We start from the raw sequence: 27,266 nt of genomic DNA on the forward strand, positions 1-27,266 counted from the left end.
TTGTCTGGTTGTATTTTACTTCACTGATATGCTGAAACCCCAGTTTGGCATTTGTGTCATTAGAGCTGGTTTATGCTGGCATCTGTCACAGGCACACAGCACGGACTGCTGCATCAGTCACAGCTGCTGACTGCAGCCACTGTCCTCAGCAGCAGCAACGATGGGAAGAGGAATTATTTTTAAAACACAGCTATTAATTGACAGGTGTTCTTGCCTGAATCCTCTGTGCCTGCACTGTCAATGAGGAGTCAAAGAGAGCATTAACTGACTAAAACAGATAATGGGAATTCTGTCTTCCACCACAGAAATTAGAAGCAAGCAGCTGAAATATTCTGTGTTGAAAGATATGTCTGAGGGAGGTAATCAGAAAGTGTATCTCAGATTGACGCTTCTTTAAAGTCAGACAAACTGAAACAGGTTGCTCTCTCTCTGCATGCTACACCAGCAGCTACCAAGCTGTTTCACCTTACTGTTCCCTGTATCCTATACTTAATTTTACTTAATTGGAAAAGGCAGAGCACTGAGCTTTCTGTGTGTAATATAGCTCTTTATGTTTGGACAGTAGTGATTTACATTTTTGTGCATGAAAAAAAAGACAATCCCTTTGATTATCAGCCTAACCACTGTGAGATTTCCCACTGCCAGTAACTTGCACTTAATATGTAACTCTGTTAAAAGACACTCAAAGATGTTCCTTACTGCATGCCTGTTTAGTAAAAAACTGTTCCTAGATGCTCATTAAATGGCTGTAGGAAGGAAACGAAGGTGAATACTTAGTCAATGGTCTTATGGCATGTCTGTATGTTTGTCTGTTTGCATATCCTTACTAAATACGAGTAAAAAAGGGACAGCATATGGTAATTTTTAAGTAAATCAAAATAATTACTTCAGAGGCATAAACATGGATTTTCTATAACAACTTACATTACTGACGTATTCATTCTAGACACAGTTTGTTCAGGAAGGACAGGTAAAGAAAAGGTCTTGGCTAGATATTTATCAGATACTACCCTTTTTTCTGATCTCCAGAGTATTATAAGAGAAAGATGTGCAGAAAGTCTCTGGGTGCTGACAGAATTGGACACGAAAATGGACACTGTCATGGTGGGGGCCTAACTCAGATAATCATGCTAGGGAGATTGGGTGGTGAAGTTTACTAAACCAGAAAACTTTTGGAAGTGAAACATAGCAGGGCACGGGATGCCCAAAATGCAGGGAGCATTTGTTATTTACAACTTGCATTCTCAGGTCTTTACTCATGTTTGTATGAGCACACAGACATCTAATTCACATAAAAGATCTTTGAGCAAGCTTATTGCTTTTTCATAGTAAAGCAATTTCTGCATCTGACAATAGAGAGGATCTTGGCCTGTAACAAATCCTCAAACATGGTTTATATCACTGAACGGAATCTACTTCTGAGGAAGTAGCAGCCATTAAGGGGCAGCTGATATTACAAGAAATTAACCCCAGACTTAAAAAAAAATCACTTAAAAAGTAAAAAATCCAAATAATAATTTAGAAAATTGAATTAATTTTCAACCAATTAGTAGTTTCAAGCGTGAGCCCCAGTAGTGTCTGTCTGAATACAGATGGGAATAAAGGGTATTCCAGGCCAAGAGGAGACATTAACACTGACATGGAATTAAGGAGTAGTTACTGCAGAATTTATTCCATTCTGCCACAGAGAGAGTGAGCCCCTGCTCAGAATTACAATGATTCTTTGAGAGAAAGACTGACAGTGAATTATCATTCCCAGGAGCTTCTGTAATTTCCAAGCAACTTAGCATTATACAGACTTGTACATCTATCATGCCTCAACTTCAGCAGCATTACTGCATCAGTGTAAGGTGTATTACTGAAAGAACAGGGAAAGATTTAATTGCTGCCAAGGCCATCAGTCCTATCAGGAATACTAACTTCTGAAACCAGATAAGTGCTCTGAAAACTGAAGCTTTAGAATTTTCAGGAGAAAGGACCATTCTGTGATCTGTAACATTACACGGAGACCCCACTGACCTACGTAACACCCTGAAGAATAAAGCTCCAAGCCAAACAGGTACTTCTAAGTATCCTAATATTAAATAATCTCAAGAAGAAACTCAGAAGACAATCTGTATATATACTAACAGTTTCTAGAAATACTAACCTTCACTATCAGTAGTTGGTGAAACAATTTGCCTTATGTGCTCCGAGCTCTATGTTTTATTCAGGCATTAACATCTCCTTTGCGGATGTAAAGATATCAGAATGTGAGCTACCACATGCAATATCATTCCCACAGGCCATACAGTAATTAAACATGGAGGCTGACATTGCACCATGCAGAATTCTAGTTGAACATAACAGCTATTATATGACTCACAAAAAATCCAGGTTTAGAAAAGATGTCAGCTTGATTCTAGACAGCACCTACACATGGCTGAAGCCTACTGAAAAGCTCTACTATGCACTTAAGAGCTTATCTTAAAGAGCTCAAAGGAAAAGGAAAGTGTAGCAGTAAATTTTAGGCCCTACTTTTCAGAACTCCCATGGGCCATTTCTTCCTGGTCAAAATGTCCTACTGGACCAGCTATTTTGCATGGAATAAAAAGAGATACATCTTCAGACCAGACTTTTAAGTCCACATTCTCTTATTCTGTCTCAAAAATTTATTTTAGGTTTCAGCTGTTGACAGAGATAAATCACTATTAACTAAATGAAAGTTACTGCTACAGATGACTAATATTTACTAGAGGATTGTGACAGCTCCTGAATGAAGCTCTGAATTTAGATAACCTCTCTAGATTTCTACACAACTACTATAATGACTTAAAAGGATTAGGTACCTCTCCTGCATATAAGGTCTAAGGTCACTGCTTCTGGTCAGCCTGAAGCCAGTGGTTTCTCACATGGGAGAGCAAGCTGAGATACACTCTTCGATGGCCTGCACAAAAGCTTGACTTTTCTCTTCCCTTCTGTGCCGCCTGACCTCCTCCTGTCCAGCTGCTTCAAAGCATTCAAAATGCCTCACTCTCTGCACCAGTGAGAATGCGAGGCACAAAGGAGTGGAAGAAAAAAAACAATATTTTTCCATCATTCTCATACGTTCTTTGGAGCAAGTAGAACTGAGGGGTGATGGATGGATCAGATGAAGTGCCCTAAGTGGTTATGTGATGCCACCAAAGGTTCTTATCTTAGGTCTGATTTGCCTCTAACTGTGCAGGAGCAATTGAACTTCCCATTCCCTGCCATCCTCCCAGGATATCTTGATTTGACCCAAGTAGGGGATATGAAGTTGGCAAGATATTGTTTACAATATAAGTGCTGAATGACAAGAACATAGGTAAACACTCCTGCTCTTTTAAAAGTTCACTGAGTTGTTTCAAGGCAGCTCAGATCTATTCCTATCCTCCTGCTTTTCAGGAAAGGAAGTCAGAACATCCCTGAGGAAGAGAAATCAGTGTTCTCATGACACCTAAACACAAACAACAAAAAAATTCCAGTTCCTTAGTGAACAATTGCCAATTTAATGTTGCCATCTCAAGTAAGTCACTCTTTTGGCAAGGTGCTGACATATTCATTATGGCCTCTACTTTCTTTTGTCACAACTACTTTGCTCAGAAAACATACACTTGTAGTTGCCTTGCCTCTATCCAAGAGGAAAACAACATTCATGCAGTCAGGGTCCCACCTAGCAGCTCTAATCTCTGACCTTACCACAGTGAGAGAATTAAGCAATATTTACAATCAACTGCATTCTTTTTAAAGAGTTTAAAAGTATCTTTTTCTCAATGGTAGAAACATTAAAATAAATCATAAATATATAATGATATATAGAGATACATGAAGAGTATGTTAGTGTCCATCTGGGCAGAAACAGGCGATCCACAGGAAAAAAAAAAAGCCTGAGAAGTCAAATTATAGCCACATGCTATTAGTAAGTCAAACTTGTTCAGCATTTCCATTTCAACAGAGTTTAGAAGCCAATATCTATTTTGTAAGACCCAGATCAAACATACACAGCTGGTTTCTTTTTTCTTACCCTTCCCAATGTGTCCTTGGAAGTATATACCTGGTAAGTATTTAAAAAACAAACAACCCTCTCTATGCAGTCTGATAAAACAACCTCTGGGAAAGCACAAGGAATTGCCACACTGATGCTGTCCAGCGAGGAGAGGAGCAATCACAGCAAATACGTTCCTTTACCACTACCGAAGGTGCGCCTCTAACACTGGTATTGGTACCACACTGACTGGAGGAGTAGTCCCAAAACCTGAGCCTTGGTTGTCACTAGAAAGGACTATGAATTACAAAACAACTGTTAAGACTTTGTATGGGACAGTGAAAAGCCACACAAGGACGTTCCCTGGCAGGGAGGGGCTGCAGTGCTCTTTGAGAAGGCTTTTACTCCTGCACATGTCTGGGAGTTGAGCCAGGGGACGCTGAAAAGCAAACAATGCCTGCTTGGCATGTAACCGAAACCCTCTGCATCCAGGTAACTGCAGCAGAACAGTAGGTCCTGTTACCAAACTGTCCTCACTGAGAAGCTATGGTGGCTCTCTCCTCACACGGAAGCAAAGCATATCAAAGCATTCCTGAAAGCTGCAGGAAGGAGAATTATTAAATATAAGTACAAACCAAGCAGGATTCACTGATTCAGCGACAAAGGCATGTGGTTTATTGCCATTCCCTAGTTAGGGAAAACCGAGGACCTCATGCCATGCGCATTGTGGTTTCATAATCATGTCCCCTGACAGCAGATATCCCTGAAATACTACTACATTCTATTACCATGTTCTAATCATTACTTCTTCTATAAAGGACTTTCATCTTTCCCCCCACCTTTGATTGCCTTTCCCCAGTTGTCTTCTGCTCCCTTCCTTCTCCCTTAAAAACTCACACTCCCACTTCTACATTTTCCACTTAGGCTCTGCTAATCCTGTTTTACTGATTTCATTTTTTTTCCCCCAAATTCTCCTTCCTGTTCTGATACTTTGGTTAATCTTTTCTTTCATTATCCCATACTCTGGTGTCCCAGATGACAAATACTAAATTTATCTGTTTGGTAAGCTTATTCTTGAGAGGTGCCCAGAATTCCTACCTTCAACCTTCCTCTTTTTCATCCTCTACACGTAGATGCTCTCAATTCCTACCCCTGTAATATCCCCTCACATCAATCTTCTTTACCTCTTCAGAGAGACATTTAATAGTGCCTGTTTCTCTGATATGTGAGTACTGCAGCTACTGTGAGCAGAGAAGAGAGGATATTCTGATGATCCAAAGGGCTGTAGAGAGAGAGCTTGTATAACCATGCTGCTACACACAGCCCTTGACCACTGCACTGAGGTGGGGCAAAAGCGGCAATAAATAAAGCAGGCAGGCAGACAATGGGGTGGGGTATGATTTGAAGAAGCCACAAATTGCTTTCCCGGTATAGGAAGAATGAAATGGCCAGTGGCAGCAAATGTTATGCAGCTAGCAGATAATAATCAGGGCTGTAATTGCTCCAAGATTTCAGAGGAACCATCAGGCAGTAAATTGTGGACGCTCCTGACTCAAAGTTTTGACATGTAAAATGAAAACAACATTAGCATTACTAGATAAAAAGGGGAATGTTTCACTCACTTTCACTATAGTCTCATATTCCATTTCTACTTCTGTTTTTCCTCTACTTCTTGTTCTTCTATGCTCTTTAAAACAAAACCAAGGATCATTTCAATTTGATGTGATTAACAATTACTCTAAGCTGAAATGACACAATTTTGTTCATTACAGTAAAATAACAACTCTTTAATCTATGTATTTAATGAAAAACAAAAGATTACTTCATGCTTCTGTGTGCGGGCTCATTAATATTAAGACTAGGTAGTAGGAATGTGTTAGTCAGAGAAATCACTCTATTTATCACAACCTGTCACTCCATACTGGCAGAAGATAATATTTCAGCAGCATTATGTGGGAGATCTGCAAAGCTGCAGCTTAGGCACATCACAGGAAATGACACCTTTTTTTTCATTTTTTTTTCTTCTTTCTGGGAGGGGATAAGAATATCTGAAGTAAAAAAAAAGAGCATCACCTATGCTACCTGAAGGCTGTGCGTGAAGAAATACCTCCAGACATTGCAGCCGGAGGGCTTCAGATTGCAATCATGCCTAATGCCATGGACTCCGTGAAGTTGCATGGAAAACCTCCAATGACAAACGCAAGTGCTTACAAGAGTGGTGCCCACTTGCACCAGCCAGCTGATTCCCTTTGACTCAGTCCTGCTGCAGTGCCTGAGCATGACGAGGTGTGGGACGCTGCTGGACGTGACACTACTGTGCCTTTGTTCTGATCCGCCGTTTCTCTCTGAAAGTTCTGTTTGACAGTTTCAAAGAGAGATAGGATCTTCAGTCTGTCCCATCAACCTAGTAGACCCCGAAATGCTGCAGGCAGCTGCATGCTAATCAGAGCTGACTCACTGGGATGGCTGTGGCTCATCACATACCACTGCGCATCCTGAGCTTCAACTCTCTCTCTTGAAGAGCTCTAAAGTGTGGATTAGGGAAGTCCTGAAGGTATTCCAATATCAAACAAAAAGATCCATGGTTTTTAGCTTGTAGTTACTAGAAGATGGCTACAAAATTATAGCCCAGAACTTAGAATAAGGGTGACTTTTTGGTTCTTGCTAAGTGTAGTCTTCAAACTCCAAGTTACGGTGCCATTTTCACGTGGCTGCAGTATGTTTTATTCTCTGTTGTGTTAAATAGTGTGGTCACTGTCTCGTTTTTATAATAAGCATGATTTAAGTATTAAGTGATTTACTGCTTCATAGCTATAGCAACTGAATGAGTATATTGCTGAACTTGCTTCTGTTTGTAGAAGTTAAATCATGGCTTTTATGATACAGCTGGTGCCACTAAAATCTTGACATTTTGCACCTCGTGTACTTTATACTCTACTATGTATTCAAGGTAATACCACATAAACCTATTGTATATCCACGAGCCAGAGATGTAATGGCATCAAATGTGATACGGTGATACTAGGTGAGAATCAGCCCTGGAACAATTGCATGCAAGTTCACTGAGGTCAACTTTATTTTGCCTTAGCTGTTGGCTGTCACATTTGCTACAAATGAAACTGCAAATTGAAACCTTTAGAAAGAAATAGAAACAAACAATAGCACAAAATAAAATTCTCTGTTTTAATATTTAACATTGAAATAGCTTAATAAACCAAAAAATACGTTTTCAATTTGCCACAAAACATTTCCTCTCAAAGCAATTTTTTAAAAACTGAATTATTGAGCCACTTCCTTGGTAATGGGTAAAGAAGCAGAACAATACATTTGAGCACCATGTCCTCTTTCTACATTCATGCAGATTTATAAATGCCTTATAATTGAGTCACAATGGCAGGCAAAAGAAAAGAAGTTAGTTAAGTGTGGCTGGATTTAGTTGAAATTCTTTATAAAGGAACTTATGCCACCATTTTATACTCTGTTGCAACAAATGAAAGAAACTCTTATTTATTTTCTCCTTGAACTCTTTCTCACCTTGGTACCATTGGACTGTAAAACCGCATTAGCACTGACACAAATGGTGTTAAAAGATACATGTTGGGTATAAGATGTTCAGGCAATGAGTGCCAGTGATTGTGGTAGCTTGCACCATCTTGACATGCAAAATGAATCTAAAGTATTAGCTGAGGAAGCAGAAAGTGATCATTTGTAGCAGAAAAAAACGTAGCAGCAAGAAGGCGAAATGTAAAGTGGAGAAAGAAAGCTACTTTGTTTCCTACAGTTCCTGATCAGTTCTCCTGATGCACTTTATTTTTACGTTCCTTTGATCTCTATGCTTCATTGGTTTTGTGCTCCCACTGACAGACAAATCAGAGAAAGTGTCTTACTTAAAACTGGCAGTTTTTACAAAATTACATACATGTTTGCAGCACACAAACATTTTAAATGTTACTGTGGATGTTGGTCCAGTTATTTCAACGAAGCTCATAACTGCTCAAGCCGAGTTAAGACCAATCTTGGAAAACACTAATGAGAATCCTCTTGCTAACTCCTTTGTGAAGTATTACTGCCTTTTTTTACTTTTGGCACCAGTCTTAGCCAGCCTCCCTGTGAAGGAAACATTTGTGTTTGTGAAAATGTGTCCACTCTGCATGCAGGTGACTACCTGTCTGTACTGGTTAGTGCTCACACACTAGGATTTGGGTGTGCAAAGTAGGCACGCATTTGCAATGGTACAGATGTTACCTACCTGGAGGATGAACATCAGGCTCAAAATAAGTAAACATTAAAAAAAAAAAAAAGCAACATCCAAAAAAGATAACAATTCTACAAAAGCAAACTGAGGACCTTCCCTTTCATTATTAAGCAAGTACTCAAAACACAGTCCACTAAATTTAACAGAGATATCTGGATAGCATGAATTCCACAGTGATGGGAAATTACAAGGTTACAAGATACAACTCGTCAGCTGTAAGTAGGGTACAAACCACTCAAATCCAGTACTGTTTATGCAGTTACTAACAATATAGTCTGTGCACTTGCACCATTAGGATTTTCCCAATCCAAATGACGTTAGTGTAGCAGACGTATATTATATATTACACACACATATTTACCACAGGGTGCTCACTAGTGTTGGAGATCCAGGCATTGTCTTGCAGCATAAGAAAAAGAAAATCAGAAAGAAACACAGGGATTAAAATGAACACTGAATTTCAAACCGTTTTCTATTCTGAAGGTCATGACCACAGTTGTCATAATCACATGGTCTTTAAAATCCCCGAGCAACTTGTTGATTCTAGAGCGAGTAATATATTTTGTGATGCACAGACATTGTGCTAAGCAGCCTTGTTTGAAATGTCTAACGTATCGATAATACAACACAGAAAAAATACATACTTTTCCAAATCATAACTAGGCAGCCAAACATCTGTAGCTTTTATTAGAAGTGAGACAACAGACACACATGGGAACACCACTGATGACAGGGGGAAGTGTTAAAACATTATCTGCTAATCAGTGTCTACCTAAGGCTGGTTTCCAAGTAGTTTTCTGGAGACACCTTCTAAAGCAGAAAGTCAAGGTATCAGTCAGTGCAAGTTTAAGCTTTTAAAATACTGACATTGAATATATGCTGGTTCATCTGATAATTCTGAATGTGTCCTTACTCGTGCAAATGGCCACAAGAAAGAATGCATTTTATACTTCTGGTTTCTAAGATTCCATGAAGAGCTGTGGCGTATTCTCATTTATTGTGACATTATTACAAAGAACAAATGCCACAATTAGTCCAGAGTTCTATTCTTGCTTATGCACAGAAAGGTGGCCCAGAATCTGGTTATTTACTGCAATAAACTATTCTGACATAATACCTCAAATAGAATGTTGGCAATGTGACTGTATTCTTTACAATTATCTTCTGCAAACACTAAAAATTATGATCAGGAAAAGTATATTATAACAGGAAGAATAAAAAGGGAACACTGCTTATCCACAAGGGCTGCTTCACAGCACATCATTTAATCCTATAAATAATTCACACCCCTCAGTTGTTCTGCAAGTTACATGTGTTGCTGCTAGCTCAGCCTTTGGCATACACTTACGTTTTTTTCAGAGACCACAGCAGCAAAATTCACCACGTTGAAGGAGGAAGAAATGATTTTGAAAAGTAGTGTGAAGGCAAATGGAAAAGTTTTAAGTCATGGTGCAACCCAAGGGACTTGAGATTTTTAGATATAGATCAGCCGTGCCCAGCCCCTCCTTTTTCTGCGCTGTAATGCTCCTACAAAGGGCTCAGATGGATAAAGGTTTCCACTTCACTGGTGGTAACTGGGGGAACATCTTCCTGCTCAAACTTTGGGCAGCCAAAAAGCCAGCATTGTTCACTGGCCACTAAACTGAGGCAAAAAGGAGCCATATGGATGACAGTACATACTGTCCAGTATTCAATCAATGGAGCAAGCAAACATGTCTTGCACTTTATGGAGGCTCTGGCTTAAGTTATTATTAAGCCATGACCCCCTTTCAAAAGTTGTTTGCAGCTGTGCTGTGTACTGTAGAGTTCACCTTCAAAATCATATGCCAGATGTGTTTTAAATAAGTGTTCTTTATATAGGTATCTACAAACAGAAGACTGAATTGCAAAACAAAACAAAAAAGGAAAGGAAAGGATAGAGGGCATGCTTTCCCATGGATGTAATCTACAGCAGGGTTGCACAAACAGACATTTAGGACAAAATCTAGCTCATGGCAACACGGAAACAGTACAAAAAACATTCAAGGTATCAACTTGTCATATTTACTAAGTTCTGAGGTCTGACTGTATGGCCATGTTCTTTGGATCAGAAAAGATCCTCTGCATCTTCTATCACAATGACAATGCAAATATAGAGCTCTTATTAATTGATCTGAGACTGTGAGCTAAACAGAGGAAGAAACAGAGGAGGAAGAGAATTGCTCTGGGTTTGATCTCAGTGAAAGAGTAAAGTTATTTCAGATTAATTCTTTTGTGTGGCTGTGAAAAATCACTATTTAGCAATAATGTGAGTGAAACCAATCACTATGCAATTTCACACTGTTACACATACTCAACGCAACTGCAGCAAGAATAGTCTGCACATGCACTATTTCTCTTCCTGGGCAAAAGCACCTTTCTGTTCCTGCTTATGATTGATTACATTAGTTATATCATTAAAAAAAAAACAACACAACTGCTTCTATAATACAGCTCCATAAATGCCAAAAGATTGTCAGAATATATATTTTTCAACTGAAAAAAAAAATCCCTAACCCCAATACAAGATCCAGGTAGAGCACAACTGAAATTCTGTATGTAAAAACCATTGTATCTATCATCTTTACTAGATGTAGAACAACGTTTATTAGCTTGCAGGCTGGACAAAGATCAAGAGATTAAAATTTATTTCTCAGAAACATATTTCCATTGATATAATAAATGACAGTAAGATACAAAAAGTCCAGTTCAGGGCTCTTTCCTCCACAGTTCATGTTCCTCTGGTCAAGCATGAAGAGTTAACGTGCCATGCTAACGAGGCCGACAAGATTCTGTGAATGTCTCTGTGGATGATTTTAACTGAAAGTCTCAAAGACACACTCATTTAGAACATGAAGTCAATCAGAATTTTGCTATTGATATCAGTCAGAGCACACTGAATGTCACTCCTCACTCTACAAATGTAATTGGCCTTTTGCCTTAGTTTGAGAGGTAGTGAGACAACACCTGCAAATCAACTACTCTTCACAAATTACCTCAAGGGAGTTGATGTTACTATAGCTAATCCAGAAGAGCAGGTTGGCAAAGGATTATTTTAGTGTTCATTGCAGTTATGAAAAAATGCATTCCAATACGGTCAATTAAAGGAGATGAGAGTAGCAAAAAAGACTTAGATTCCCATTAGGAACTGGCTCAACAAAGAAAAGAAAGAAAGAATACATTGTATTTTTACTAGGAAGAGTAGAGGTACACAGCACCCAAATCTGGAACTACGTGACTAATGCCTGGTTAAGCAACAGCTAACCTAGTTAGTTCTGTAAGAACAGAGACTGGCACAGCATTCTGCAATAGCTTGGTTTTCAATCTGTCCTTACAGCAAACAGGTCAAAAAGAGTAAAGCTCAAAAGTTTTTAGAGAAATAGACTCATTGGCCCAGTTTAGCAAATGTAACTCAATATTTGACTGTTATAAACTGTAAAGTATTGTTTCATGGATTTTATATGTAAATTATCCCTCGGCATGTAAAAGACCAAGCCCTCTAATCTGGATGGTGAAGTAGACATTCCTGCTTCATAAAGGATTCTCAAATTTGGAAGACTCTGAACTAAAGAAAATTCTCCTGTACCACAACATCATTCTATATAACACCAGTACATACCTAAAGTAATTCCACTAGCGCCTCTGAAATGGTTCAAGAAAATGCCAGTGAAATTGAGATTATCATCAGGCAAAAGGATGCCTCAAACTGATTCAATGCTCCATATTAATTAATTAGTTTACCATTCTTATCTGTCAAATTGCTTTCCTCTGCAACTCCCAATAAGTCATTTTGTTGCTAAGGTCTCATCTCTCCCATCTGCAAAATAGTGTGAAATAAAAATCTGCAGTTCAAATTTTAATACTGGTTGAATCTGAAAGCAATAGCATAGTATTGTCTTAAAGAGCTAGCGTGATAGCTTAGGCAATTTTAAATCCTCCTCTGTGTTAAATATAGCAGATTGCACAGCTTTCCCTGCAGGGAAAGGAGATTTATTTCCTAAGAATGTTTAAAATCCAAGTCCTTTTCCTAATGAAGTGTCAGATAAAGGGATCTTTTTTCTCAAACACCAAAGAAAACATCTACCCAAATTTCATTAAACACTGAACGACTGTGAAATAAACAAATCTCATTTTTCAACAAATTGCTATTAGTTCCATTTATTTGGTAAGATGTAATACATATGCCAATTAGCCTCCACATGAGTATGTGGGAGAAGTCCTTTCTACCCCTATGCCCAGTATTGTATATTAAGCTCATTAATTTGTGTCTAAGAGATTTTCAGCTTCACTCTTTTCTGAAACCAAAGTTAGCATTAACAGATAATGCAACTACAGCTGATAAACTCAAGATGCCTTAATATCAATTTGCTCAATTGGAACATTCTGCTTATTTTGAACTAATTTAGTACAGCAGTACCTGTTCAAGATCAATTCACAGCAGACTATTTCCTACTTATTGTTAATTAAAATCATGGATTTCCTGTTATAAACAGCATGTAACTCTGAAGAATTAGCTACAAAACCAATGTGTTATTGACTCAGCTGGTGGACTATTTCTAGACTTACTGACTTATTCTGAGTTTCATAAGAGCAGCCGCTCTAAGCAACGACACAACGGCAAAAGTGAGGCCAGGTGATGAGGGAAAAGTAGGAGACACTCTCTGAGATTTATCTTCTCAAAGTTAAAGAACTGCAGAATGGCTTAACTGTGATTTTTATCTCCATCCTGAGGAACTGAGAGCACAGTAGGCTGGAACTTTTTCTTGGCACAATAAATCTGGGGACCACCCAGCCTTGCTGTCTCAATTCCAGCCCTTTCCGGCCTTGAAGAGAATAATACTCTAGCTGTGCGCCAAGGGGATATCTGCAGGTGGCATCTGGGTTTGACCTAATCCACCCACACTTTTGTTGTCAGGATTATACAAACATTTTTTCTACTGATTGTGCAGGGTAGATGCAGGCCAATTATTTCACTTCTGGAACACAGTTGTCAGGAGAGTACACAAGCATGGGAACAGTTCAGAAAAATGGATATAGAAAAGTGGTACTGATTAAGGAAGAGCATACCCAAGGCTTTCAGTACATTGCTTCTAAGCATTAATGTTCCTGAGATCTAAGCCTTAATTCATATGTCCAAGTTATCAAGAGAACAGCATCCACCAGGCCAGAAAAAAGGCTCCATGATACCACATTTCTAGAGACTAAGAGCTGTGCAGTCCCTGTCTCTTTTCACTAACAGCCATAAACTGAAAGAAAATACAATTACAGTAAGTGTGTGTATTGCTTTTGCTTACTTGTGAATCAACGTCTTTTTTATTCTCCAAAAATCTTTGCCTGATTCCCACAGCAAAAAGGTAAAATCTGCTTACGCTCTTATTAAGGAGATCTAATCCATCCTACCATTCTGAGCTGCATTTTCACAGAAGTTTGAGATTATGATGCCATGGTGAGAAGGATGTACAAATGTAAAAAAAAAACCTCAAGAAAACAGCCCTGCAGATTTCTGAACAGACATATCTTCAGAGCTTTGGCAAATCAAGTGCTGGCAATCAAGTGCTCTCCACTTGCATTGAATCTTGCAAAGCCTTGTTATTTCTTAGGCACTCTGTCAGAAGATGAAAGTCAACAGAAAGAGCATACATCTCATTCAAAGCCTCTTCTAAAGCTTTTTTTTTCTGAAAACAAATAAGTTAGTTGTCTGAGCCCTGTGCACGTGAATAATTTAAGAGTTTAAACTCTGACTGGTAAATGTTACGAAAAATGACATTAGCAAACAGCAGACTGGAAGATTCCTAATTCTCTAAGGCTACAGAGATGCTCACCTCAGCAGCACCACTCTGATGCTCTTACAAGAAGACCTGGACCAAAACTATAGCAATGGCAGGCCAGCAGGTAAAATTCTCATACCAAAAGTAACTGGTGATCTTTACTCACCAGGTTGAACAGGCTGTTCTAGGCTACTTCTACGTTTTAAGATGTTGAATTGAAGCTTACAAGACTTAAAAGGCAAACAAAAATCTCAATGCTTTATAAAACAAGGCCTGAACATTCACAATTTCAGGACTATTAGGAGTTTAAAAGTATCCAACCTTGTTACTAGCACTTTCTTTGACGTCCCCAAAAATACCTGTCGGACTTGCCTTAAGGTCTGGAGTCATGTGAAATCCTGCACATTAAGGTTGCGGTTTCTGTTTGGTGCATTAACTGTTGAAAAATCTTCCATTTGTTCTTGTTAGGTGGAAGAGGGCAGATGCACTTCCTGTAACGTGTCACTGTATGTCTGACTGAGTACGCTGCTGTTTCAGTGCTGCTGGATTTCAACAACAGCAGCTACTGAAGAGAGCTGTGCTGGTGTGGGGCATGCATCTGCAGCTATCTCCCTGGTACAGTAACTCTTCTGTCACTGTCTTATCTATGTCACTTACATTCTCCTAAAGCCAGCAATAAGGCTTCCTCTTCTTTACTCCCCACAAAGCATTGTTAATCTCTCCCCAGGTTTGAGACTAATATCTTATTCATTTTGCTTTTCCTATGATAACGTTTAATTCAAGTAACTATTGTTAGTTATATTCAGTTTTTTTTCAATAGCGGTACTTGGAGAAATTAATCACATCACAGAAAATATAAAAGGTGTGTAATTAATATAATAATCACGCTGAATGTATATTCAGCACATTTAATAAGAAAGAAGTACTTCAAGTTGTCTTTCATTATACAAGTGCTTTAATCTTTTATAAATATTTGTATCGTTCATCTGGTTGAAAACTGTGAAGCAAATGGGGCAGGACTGTCTTCTTGTGCTGGGTCCCTGCAGAACCAAGTATTTTAAGGTCTCTGTTTCTGCACTGAGCTCTGCAAATTCACAAACACTATTACTTCTTGTAGAGATGGAGCCTTCCTACTTCAGCAAAGTACAAGGAGGCTAAAGCATGTTTGCCATATTTCAAATTTACTCAAGCTCTAGCAGAAGGAGGACTTCAATTCAAATTCACAGATAAATTAAATTGGTGCAGCTGAAGCAGACAGTATCCCTAGCAATATTCCTTTTCTCTCCTAAAGATTATGCCATTCTTGCAGGCATGGCTGAGCAAATTCTGTATCTGCTCGCTAGCTGCTGTGGCTTAAATTAATTAAGCGCATTAATATCATCTGCTGCCTACTGGAGCTTACATTAGCAGGCAGGACCATAAACACAGAAGCAAGCTGGGGGTCGCACATCTCCCTCAGCCGACTGCGGGGAAGGGTAGGGCAAAAGGCTGAGGTTAGTGCTGGATGCAGCTGCCTCTACATGTGGTTCTCAAGGTGATCAAAACACCAAGTGAGACCTTATGTGCCGCGTGTGAACTCTAATCAAACAGGAAGGTTTTTGATTCTCTTAAACCCCATTTATGCAGGCACTTCAACACCCCTGGAAAGCCAATAAAACCAGAAGCTGAAACTCTTACAGAAGGGAATTGTGAAGTGACAGTTGGTATTGACCTCCCTCCAGGGCATATCTGAGCTCTGCCAGGACAGGGGCTGTAGTGCTGCAGCTGCTTAAATGACAGCTTTACCAGAGCTCTGAGGAGCTGCCTCAGCTGGGGTCAGTTTTGGGCATGCTGAACAGCACTGACAACTGCTGAAATTCAGAAGTAATGGGAAGTGATACAAATGCAAGAAAATATTTACAACAGCACTTATTTTATCTGTATTTCTTATTAAAAGAATGCAATTAAATTAATAACGATAAAATGAATGTAAATATCAATGCATATGCTGATATTTAGATGATGAAATGTATTTTTGTTATGTAGAAGATCAGTCAGTTCCTGCTCTTTGAAAGCTTGAAACAGTGCTTCAATTTATCTCTATCTTGTTTTCCATCATTACTTATTTATTTCAAGTATGTCAGGGGAGAAACCTAATTTGTAAGGACATTTTCCAATTAATGTTATTAATTAAAAGTTAGAGTCAGTTGGTTTGTAAATAATCTTATTTAAAACCACAAAGTTCATGGACTCTGGGAAATCGTTGAGAGTACAGCTATGCAAGTATTAACGGAAATGATCCAAATCTTCAATCTCCAAGTGTTACAGCATGTTTTCTGGCATCCCGAATGCCTGCTCATTTTTACATGATCTGTAAACAATTTCATTTCCTCCAAAGTTCTCTTACATTATTAAGGAGTTATTGTTCCTGTTAGTTTCTGTTAAGTAGTGCTATACGCAAGTGCTTAGAAGTAATGCCTTTAATGAGTTTTATGTTTATCTTTAAGTTCTGCACTGAATGCAAGAGTCTCTGTGGAGTTCCAACTTTATGAATTTGTGCTAGAGTCCAGTAATACCCTACAAAATGTCTGTTGCCACACCAATTCAAATGTCTGTCATTTAGACTGATCTTTAGAAATCAGTGTGCAAATTTGCAATACCACAGCACCAAGCCTGCCAGTGTTCACAGTGTTTGGACAATGCTCTCAGACATAGGGTTTGATTTCTGGCTGGTCCTCTGTGGAGTCAGGAATTGGACTCCATGATCTTTGTGAGTCCCTTCCAACTCTGGATGTTCTATGATTCAAAGATTTCACTTCAGTATTAGTTACTCTGTTTACTTCTTTGAAATTAAAGCAGCCTCATGTACGAGAATCCAAAGACACAACGCTGTGTCTGACTTGGTGATCAATCTGAAACACTCATCCAACTGAATGGTTCATAACTGCTGGAGAGAGATTTAAATCTAATGAAGAGCAAAAAGATGATTACAAGTCACTTAAGAACAGTAAAATTACTTATTCCTCTAGTGCATTTATACCAAGTGAATAACCACACTTTGTGGATGCAGAGATACTTCACATCTAAAAATAACTTACGCTGTACACTGATCGCAAATCAAGATATACCCAAGGCAGCCTGTGTTTGTAGGTCAATTTATAATCCTTACATTTAAAGAAAAAGCTTAAGCAAAATCAAGTGTTACACTTTTCACACATCCACAGTGGTCATATGTGAACCTTCTCAGAGACACAGCAATTTAGATAAATGTACTTCTTAACAGTTTTAGTACTAAACGTGATTTTTTCTGTATGTTGAAAAAGTGATCTTCAGCAGACAACAGTACTCTTAGACTACATGAATGTCAATCACAGAATGGCTGGGCTTTTAAGATCATCAAGTTCCAACCCCCTGCTATAGACAGGGACACTTCTCTCTAGACCAGGTTGCTGACAGCCCCATCCAGCCTGGCCTTGAATGCTTCCAGGGAGGGGGCATCCACAGCCTCTCTGGGCAACCTGTTCCAGCATCTCATCACCCTCACAGTAAAGAATTTCTTCCTAATATCTAGTCTAATCTAGCCCTCTGATCAGCAATAATATTTCAACATCTGCTGCTTTTCCTTTTGTAATGCCAGTCTGCTTATAGCTGGACAAATTCTAATCCGCAGAGCATTCGGGTGAGTTGGCCAAAAGTAACATTTCCTATAGCCTTACCGGGATGTTGGCCTGACGTTCTTTATGGTGGGAAGGTATAAACATAAGGCTAAATCCTGCTTACATTCCAGCTGTCTTACAACAGCTCCACACAACAGTTCAGCAGCAGTTTTTTTTGCTCCCATATGAGAGAAAGAGAAATAAATGTGGCTTGATACATTTATTGTGCAAAAAGAGTAATTTCTGTGCTCCTATAAAATGCTTTCATAAATAATAAGAATAAAGTTGTAAACTCCAGTAGAGCTTAGCTGTAACCAGTGAATCACTCCAAGTTTTGAACACAATTGGTTGACAATATGTGAACACACATTTTAAATTAGCGTGTTTGTGTGCAGACAACAGCACTGTATTCTCATTTTGCAGTGGTGCTTTTAACCACATGAGCCACATGAGTCACAATGCAGGGAAGGCAGGCTGAGGAAACCTGATGGCTTCCAAACTTCAGAGTGTTTCCTTTGTTTGAGAAGGAAAATGTTTCCTCCGTTCAGGACAATGTAAATGTGAACCTCTTTGCTGTAGGTTTGACATACGCTAAATCCATTTTGTCAATAGCATGGAACTTAGAAATCCATGCAACTGCCTTTCCTATGTTTTATTTTCTGTACAAGGGAAACTCTGACTTCACTGTTAATGTAATCAACTAGAAACACTTGAGTAGACCACAAAAGTCCTTTGTGGGATTAGTGGTTTCAGAACAGGACTGGGAACCATCAGAACCAGATTCTAATTTTGCTATGCAGACATGTCACTCTGAAAGATGTTTAAGCCAAAGATTTCAAACACTGACACCTAAATTAAGGCAGCGAAATACAGAGTTAACTGTGCATCCAGCAAACCTTTAATGCATGGAAAACACTGCGCTGTTTGAGTTGGAAACAACGTAGGGAAGTTCTATTATACATGTTTTCCTCTTGGAATTTTTTATTCCTTTTAGATTTCAGACCCACAAATAGATTTGTCCTGATAGTATTTCAACTGAGCTACGAGTATTGTCTATTTGCTGGGTTATGCTTCAGAGACTTAAAATGGAGCACTTCAAAAACTACATTTCCTCAAAAACACATCCCTGGATAGTATCTAGATTGCCTCTTTTTAACAGCAACAGACCATAAAGAATCATTTTCATTTGTATTTGGTGTATTCTGCCTCATTTATACCAACTACAATTTCAGTGGATTCTCAGTCATCTGCTGAAATCTAGGTTTATATGTAGTGACTAAGGTACTCTCCGATTTGAAACTTCATGTAGCTACCACTGACAAACAGCAGGCCGCCTAACCAGTAGCAGCGGTTGTACAGATTTCCAGAATCAGGAAACTCTACTTTTGGATTTTCCCTTAATGTATACTTGTGATTGCAGGTAACCCTCCTATAGTCTCTGCTCAATGGACCAATCCTGTTACCAAGGTCACCTTTGCAGAGTTATATTTGCATCCAGCTGACGTTGATTCATGTTGCCAGATGGCTAAGGACAAAGCACAATCGCTCAACACAATGTGTGACCTACTTACACGCCTAACAATCTGCTGTTTAATACTTCATAAAAGCATGGAGACTTTGATTAAAATTTTAATTTTGTTTCATAGTTAGCCCACATGTGGCATGTACATTTTGCATACCAGATACATCTGTTCCAACAGGGAAGTAGTATGATGCCTCTGACTTCTTTCTAAAACAGTGCATATAAATGAATAAGTGTAATTTCCTTATTTCCTAAAGGCACTCTGAAAAGTAATTACAAGTTGTTCTTTTACGTATCGACGTCGGCTCATCTAGTGAACAACCAAACACTCTCATGCTATCACCACTTAAATAATGACAACGGTGAAGTATCAGCTATAGAGAAGAATGAAAACAAGACACAAAATTCATGTAGGGTTTCTAATCAGATATAAGGAAAGGCATGGGGACATTCTCCATTCATGCTCAAAGTCTCATACACATTCATGGGATAAGTGGGGCAAACTAATTTTTTTGTCATCTACAAGGAGAAGATATGCAAGAATAGTAGAAATCATGTTTGTCACTGTAGGCCAGATTCCCCACAGTGCTCAGGGCTTTAGGTACGTGGTAACTACCAGAATGAATCAGACCCAAGGCTGCCTAAGACCTGCAGCTGCCCCTGCCCTCAGCTACAACCAGATGCTGTACAAAGGAAAAGAGCCTTAAACCAGCCACAAATAAAATAATTCCCACTTTCAAGTAGCCCTGCCTGGTTCTGACCTCTAATATTTAAAGATTGGCCCCTGTCTTGCTGAAGTTTTTCTAAGTTTCAAGTTCCTTGCAAAGTACTCATCAACATGAATTTCAACCCTGAACATTTTTCATTTCCAAAGTGATCTCCACACCAGTTTTGAATCTACTTAGCTTTGACATATTTTCAAGCACTTGGCACCTCTAAATGAAGCCCGACTGCTAAAAATCCTGAGCATTCAGCAGCTCCTGTTGTGAAAGTTCACAGCCAGAGCCTCAGGAGAGTTTAGCATGGTGTATGAAGCTCGGTGCACATATCTCAAGAACTCTTCTAAAAGAAAGCCCGATTATTTTTTAAAATATAAATCCTTTTCTCTAGACTATGAGAAAAGAAAGGAAAGCAGAAACCAAAAAGCCCGCAGAAAAACAAATCTAATGTTATACAAGGGCTGCTCTGAAAGTAATGCTTCCTATTTTATTATGTTGGCCCACAGTGTCAGAAACGGATGCTGGTGATATGGCAGTAGAGGTTGAACCTTCCCACCAATATCCTATCACATTTTGTTGCCATGTGTCAGATGGCAGCAGAGGGGCAGTCTGACAAAATGGTGTCTGACATGGAAGCTTGTATGGAGAAAAGGTGTGGAACTGAATTCTTCCAAGCAGAAGAAACAGCACCCACTGACATTAACTAACACTTGCCGAACATTTATGGAGACCAAACAGTGGATGTGAGCACAGGGAAGTGGTGGGTGGTGCATTTCAGCAGCAGTGACAGTGGTCACCTCTGCTGGTGTAGTTATACAAGCATGACATGCAGGCTCTTGTTCACTGCTGATGAAAATGCATAGATGATGGTGGGGACTATGCTGAAAAATAGTGTTTTGTAGCTGAGTATTTGCTCTATGAAATAGTGTTAGTGTGGTCTTTGTAAGTGTTGTCGTCTCCATGAAAACAAGCAGGAGGCATTACTTTTAGAGCGACCTACATACTCTACATTGAGGAGGAAATTAAAGAGGCTATTTAGAAAATGTCCCACCACATATCAATACATCACATATCAGTATCATAATGCCTGGAGAAAATGAAAAGGGAAATCCAAACACAGGGAGTAGCAAAGTTATCATCCTAATGCAGTCAGTGCTAATGGGGTGATTTTTAAGACAGTGTAAATAAAAATAAATGGTTGGACAGTGACTACAATAAAACTTGATTAGTGAACTGAATACTTTATTACTGAATAAAGCAGTGAAGAGCTAGTCCTAGACACATCGTTATGTTATTTGGCATTCTCAAATTCTCCTGATGAGAGTTTGAGTTAGTATCTGAAAGCAGATACTAACTCAGGAAGTTGAACACAGGAAGGGCCAACCCCTGAGAAGTTTTGCCCCAACTTATGGCTTTTGTGAGCCTGATTTTGTCCAGCACCACAAGTTCTTCCCCTCTCTCCAGAGCTCTCCAAGGCTCTGTCGTTCACTGGTGGAATCACAGGAGGGAGCATACATGAATATTTTGACTCTGCTGTGCCCATGGCATTTGCCACATAACCAGACACGGTTTTACCAAGAAGTTCTCTGCCCCTCTGAGACTCAAAAGATGTCCTGAAAGGACATAACAGTTGATGAGAGAGAACAGAAATATCTTTGAAGAAAAGAAACAGATGCTTAGGAGTTTGTATCTACTGTTTTCTCAAAAAAAAAAAACCCCAAACCAACCAACCAACAAAGATTTGCCTAGGGAAGTGGTATTCAAGTTCTGTTACTGTGACATAATTAATGCTCTGAGAGAAAAAATGCATGCATACAGAATTCAAAGTAGGTATTAAAAAAAATAGAATTTATGTAACAATTGAGGAAATCACAACAGTTCTAGAGAAAATACCAGGCATTCCTGGTATCCCTTAAAATTAAAACTCAGAGAAATCCCTTTTTATTTTTAAATCAAAGGAAGCCCAACCCCAAATTTCAAAGCCAAATTTTCAAATTTTGTGTAAATTGGAACTTCTACTATCCATAGAAGAATAACTTTTTAAAAATGCTTATGATTACGATTACTCTATCATTAAAAAAAAAAAGTTTTGTCCTGAGCACACCAGTCTCAAACTTCAGTAGAAGCTGGCTCTTGTGGCACACGACTAGATCCTGTCACTGTGTCCATCTGGCGGACCTGCTTCCAGAGTCTGTTTTGTGTCAATCTTTTTACACAGCGTGTCTTCAATTATAGGCAGTAAATTCATAGCAGAAAGTCTGTTTTAGCTGTGGTCAGTGACCCACTTAGAAATTTAAGGTTGCATATACCCCATAGCCCACAGCAAAGCCCTTACAGCTTTGCGGAGTCAGAGATCTGCCCAAGGAACCAGGAGATGACCTGACTGTCATGCAATGAGGACACTCTTTATGAGCACACATTATTATTTTCCTAGATGCTAGACATAATATAGCAAGGATAACACTTTACTACATTTGATTAAAAATTCCAATGTCTTGTGTCTATTAGGGCTGTACAGTATAATAACAAACACGACCCGGTCCTGAAAGCACAGATTAAGTGAATCTAAATAGCTCTCTCTTGGGTCTGTTTAGCAGAGAGCATCATTCTCCTTTGCTGGGTCTGATTATTTTTCAACTTAAAAGTGTCTGTTTAATTTGCTGCTGTGTGGGAAAGAGGCAAAGGTGTCTGTGACACTATGCTGTGTTTGGAAACTGTTTGTGCTTGGAAAAGCCTGCAGGTTTAAGCAAGATGCTTAAAAACAAACATAATTGAAGATAGGCTTCTTAAACGGGAACAAAGTAAACAGATGCTTCATTAGAAGTTCCATCCCCAGACTTGCTTTTACTATCAAATCTGCTGATTTTTTTTTAATTTGGCTCAATTTACAAATTAATTATCTTTCATAGAAAACCCAAGTCGTTATGGTTATGTTAAGAATACTTTGAAGAAAATGGATTTCTTTTGACAATCTTGTCCCTAGGAAAAGAGATAAATTTAGTAAAAACCATACTTGTTTGCTCATTATAGACTTTAAACAGCAATTTGCAACTGCTCTGTGTGCGCTGTAGCTTCATGTTTAAATATGGTCTATACCAACAGATTTATGTTAAAAAATAACATCTGCAACTGCCAAGTGGAGTAGAACAGCTTTTGAGGGGATCTACTACCCACTGACATAGAATCATAGAATCACTAAGGCTGGAAAAGACCTCTAGGATCTTCATGTCCAGCCACCAACCGATCACCTCCATGCCCACTAACCATGTCCCTCAGAGCAACATCTCCACATTCCTTGAACATCTCCAGGGACAGTGACTCCACCACCTCCCTGGGCAGCCTGTGCCACCAGCACCAGCAAGCATGGCATGGTTTTAAGGGATCCATGAACTCATGTATATTTGTTGCGGGTAGCCACCACCATGAAAAAAGAAAGCCTGCAATGTATGAAGGAAGTATGAGAAAAGCTTAAATATTCCCTCACTCCAATTATCACTAGTGCACAAAACATCTGTTGGTGTGCTGTCTTGCTTTAGAGAACACAGAGGAAAAAGAAAATTCTGTCACAATTCCCCAGCAGATACACATTCCTTATATTCTTTCCATATTTTGTAATGATGGAATATTAATATTTTAATCATAGGGAAAACGAAGTGGATTGAATAAAAACTCCATTAAATTTAAAGGAGTGAAATCATTATTTGAAATTTTGAATTCTGCCCTCACAATTTGTAATGGTAAATAATAGCAAAACTAATGTAGCAGGCGTGAATGCTTTCTGATGATCTTTAACAAGATCTTTAACAAGATCATGCTGGCTGCAGACTAAAACTTTTACTCATAAAACCCCACCTGCGTTTAGGCTTAGTTCTGACTGTCTTTCATTGTTCTGTTCTGCTACATTTGAGTTCAGAATAAAGATTGCAATGATAAGTTTACTTTATGGATCTTAGACATTATATTTTAATCACATCCTCAGAGGTGTAGTGTATGTTAGGAAATATCATTACCTTTATCAGTCAGCTGCGGATTGAGACCATCACTAAGCAATCACAAAAGGGAAAAACGTCTTAAATAGTATGGAACTGAGGGAAACTAGGAATAGTAATACAGTTGACAGTTCTGTTTGCGTTGGTGTCCTGTTTTGGTGCTGGTTTTTTGTTTGTTTGTTTTTTTTAAGAGCAGGATGGATCAAATTCAGAACAGCTCTTTAGTTAAGGGACAGAGCACAAATCAGAAATTAGTGTTGTTGAAAGTACACAATCAATTAATTGAGGCTGAACTGCTTTTTATAGATGGCCACTACGATAACGTCCTTAAAAGTGATCACTTAATATAATATTGGCCAAAGATCAAGAGAAACTCTTGCCATAATGGTGCACTGGAGAATTATTTATTTTAAAGTGCCACATGGAATATCTAAATTAAGTCATAAGATCACAAAGATCTATGATACCCAAAACCTTAGCTTGGGCATATACTTCATGGCATCTCTCTGTTAATCATACTGCAGCTAAACGGAGCTGTTCACCAATTTTTAACTCAAATGATCCATTGTTACAAAGCTGTCAAGCTTGATGCCAGCTCTTTTCAGAGCTGCACTCTTGACCACAAGTCTAGATGAGCTTTTAGGGTTATAATGAGGAGTAAACCAGAAGAAAATAGACGCCTGAAATCCTATAGCCAAGAAGCAGTAATTTCAAACAGCTCCCAGTTTGGAACTGGCTGAGAGCAGAATAAGAACACAATCAAAACCAGACTCTAGAAGAATGTACTTGAAGCAAAGTATAGGTCAGTGAGTCTACAAAAAAACCCAAAACTAAAGGGTAGTAACAGATGAAGGCAAATGGTGAAAATCAGCACAGACTAGAAAGCGCAGTTTTTGCCTTCTCTGAAACAGCTGCAGAATGAATTCTAGAGTTAAAAGTCACAGTCTCTCTACCATGTATTTTCAGCTATGTAAGATTTTTAAGTCATAAGCACTGCTTCAAAATTCCTTTCGTTTTGTTTTGCCATTGTCTGTGAAGCTGTTCCTGGGGACTTGAAAGCACTACGACTGTTTCCCTGGAAGCACAATCTCAGGCAGGTTCAACCTTGATCACCCACGCTTCCCTCCCCTCTCATACCTCATCATTTGCCATCAGCTGTGTTCTACAGCGATGCATCACTGCTGTGAAACTCTGCTTGGGGAAGCAGTAACACTTGCCTTTGTAAGCAATGGGGAATGACCTCAATTTGCACGCTGGCAGGGCCAGCGAGCAGGGCCCTAGCGCTGCTGTCCAACCGCCACCAGGCTCTGCGCTGAGCACCTCGCTGCGAGCTCTTCGGGAACTGAAACTCTCATAGGCCTCTGAAACTGAGATTAAATTTCCACAGAACATGCCATTTCATACTTTAAAACCTCAGCCTTTCTCTTTCCTTTGTCAGTAAAGCAGTGCTGCCTAATGGACAAACAGTAATTGTAGCTGAAATTTTTCTGAGTTTCTTCTTGAGTACAAGCTGCTTCAGACAGTTTTGGAGGCTAAGCAGATACTGAGCAACGGGAACACAACTTTTATTCTTACTGCACTGAACAGCAAAACAGGAGAGCAAAACTGAGATGCATGCCTTTAGTTTTGAGTTGTGCACACAAGCAGAAAGACAGATGAAACCTGACACATCTCCTACACCATAAAACATACTCTTTCTTATTTAGCCATTCTTCAAATTTCTTAGCCTCAGTAATCATTGCAAGGTAATAAGATATTTCAAATTTTCAAAAGACTTAGCTGCACCATGCTAAAGATATGCAGTAGAAATGGCTATCAGAAAAGTTCAGATGTGAACAGATAAAAAGTACATTTGTAATGGCTCTGATTGGCTGTCAGGGTACATATCAATATATGGAAGGGTGTTTTTTCAAGTAGAATAATTCCTCCCATAGTAGTCTTAGAAAAGAAAATAATCTGAGCTGATGATAAGCTATGTAAAATTCACTTCTTGTCTCTTGATGAGTGGTTACTAGGATGTCAATATGCACTCCTTAAGAAGGCTGGCTTTAATTTAAGCTCATGATTAGTGTCTGAATTTATGTTTTTAAATTCTCCTTTCAGAACCACAGTCATAAATTAATGAGATGCAAGTGTAAAACATTTAATGTTATCCTTTATCATTCTTTTCCTTGTGGGTTTTTTCATTATTGAAATTGTTGCGTATAAAAATTAAATGAGGAATTCAAACAGAGTGGTAAATTGTTATTCCTTTTGATTTAAAGGCATGCAATGTAAATTGTAAATCTTTCAGCTCCAACTTCACACTCACCATTATGCTTGGGGTAATTGAAGCTCCTCTGGAACAGCATAAAACACTCAGAGAATATTGGCACTGCTTTGTATTGCCAGGCAACAAAACAGCTGATTATGTCTCCCAAATTACATCTTCTTCCTGCATCTCTAAGCATTCCCCTCCATAACATCACTCACAAACTGTCTGTATTCTTGTCCTCTGATACACTCACTTGCTTTCCTTCTGTTCTCAATTCAGTTTTTCTAGAAGCTGAAGAGTATTTTTTAATAAAGCTAATATATTTTTTTAAATGTTTGCCTTCTCTCATTTCTTACATAGGACTAAAACCTTAGGCTGCTTGAGCAAAGATGCTGTTTCATTTGCTTGCTATCCATCCATTTGGAAAGAAAGGAAATTTCCTGAGGACTCACACTGTGCCTCATTCACAGTCTGGGGGTGGGCGTAGGCAGCCATTTAGAAAGAGGACAGCTGGGACCAGAGAATCTCTGTACAGGGCTTAAAGGGGTTTAGAGAAAAGTTTAAAAGTACAGCAATACAATGGTAGTAAAAGCGTATTTTTAACAGATACTCTAAACCCCAAAACTGTTCTAAAAAGATTTGGTTTTTGAAGACAAAAATCAGGTGCAGTAATATTGAGAAGGACATCCCATAATTGTTCTTCTCATACATCAAGGAAGTTACACATCTGTCAGAGAAGTTCACCTCAATTTACCCTTTGCTTAATAAATGCAATGCCTGGCTCCTTAATTAGAGAGGTTTGAGCCGGATCTGCTGACACTATTTAAAACCCACACATTCAATGCAATTTTCAATCAAAATATATATCATAGCTCCTACTGGAATCTCTAGGAGTTCTGCGTTAATCTGCTTGGAGAGCAGGCAAATAAAATGGGTTAGGTGAACTGCTTCCTAGCACAACTTGGTTCTCAAAGGACTTGAACACGAGGATGGTTTTCTTGTAGATATCTGTCTAGAAGAGAGGAGTGCCACCTCCGATTTTGCATCACTCTTTAAATTACATCATGTCCCCTTTAATTCACACAAAAAATTAAAAGACTTATAATCTAGCTTAACTCATC

The 27,266-nt window shown here is 38.8% G+C and overlaps 1 protein-coding gene across 4 annotated transcripts in view; it reads right to left on the reverse strand.

The window, feature by feature from the left end:
* The window catches only part of PLCB1 (phospholipase C beta 1), a 389,735-nt gene that overhangs the window by 19,726 nt on the left and 342,743 nt on the right, over positions 1–27,266 (reverse strand). The window contains exon 32 of one of the 4 annotated variants that reach the window (XM_021392478.1): positions 5,608–5,672. The exons of 2 other annotated variants lie outside the window; for them this stretch is intronic. In XM_021392478.1, coding sequence (XP_021248153.1) covers positions 5,634–5,672 — 39 coding nt within the window. In that variant the 3' untranslated portion in view covers positions 5,608–5,633. Of the gene's footprint in view, positions 1–5,607; positions 5,673–5,731; positions 8,093–27,266 lie in introns of those variants that run through there. One more of the 4 variants, XM_021392476.1, reaches the window with a different exon arrangement.

Source organism: Numida meleagris, chromosome 3, assembly GCF_002078875.1.
Source record: "Numida meleagris isolate 19003 breed g44 Domestic line chromosome 3, NumMel1.0, whole genome shotgun sequence".
Classification (NCBI taxonomy): Eukaryota; Metazoa; Chordata; class Aves; order Galliformes; family Numididae; genus Numida; species Numida meleagris.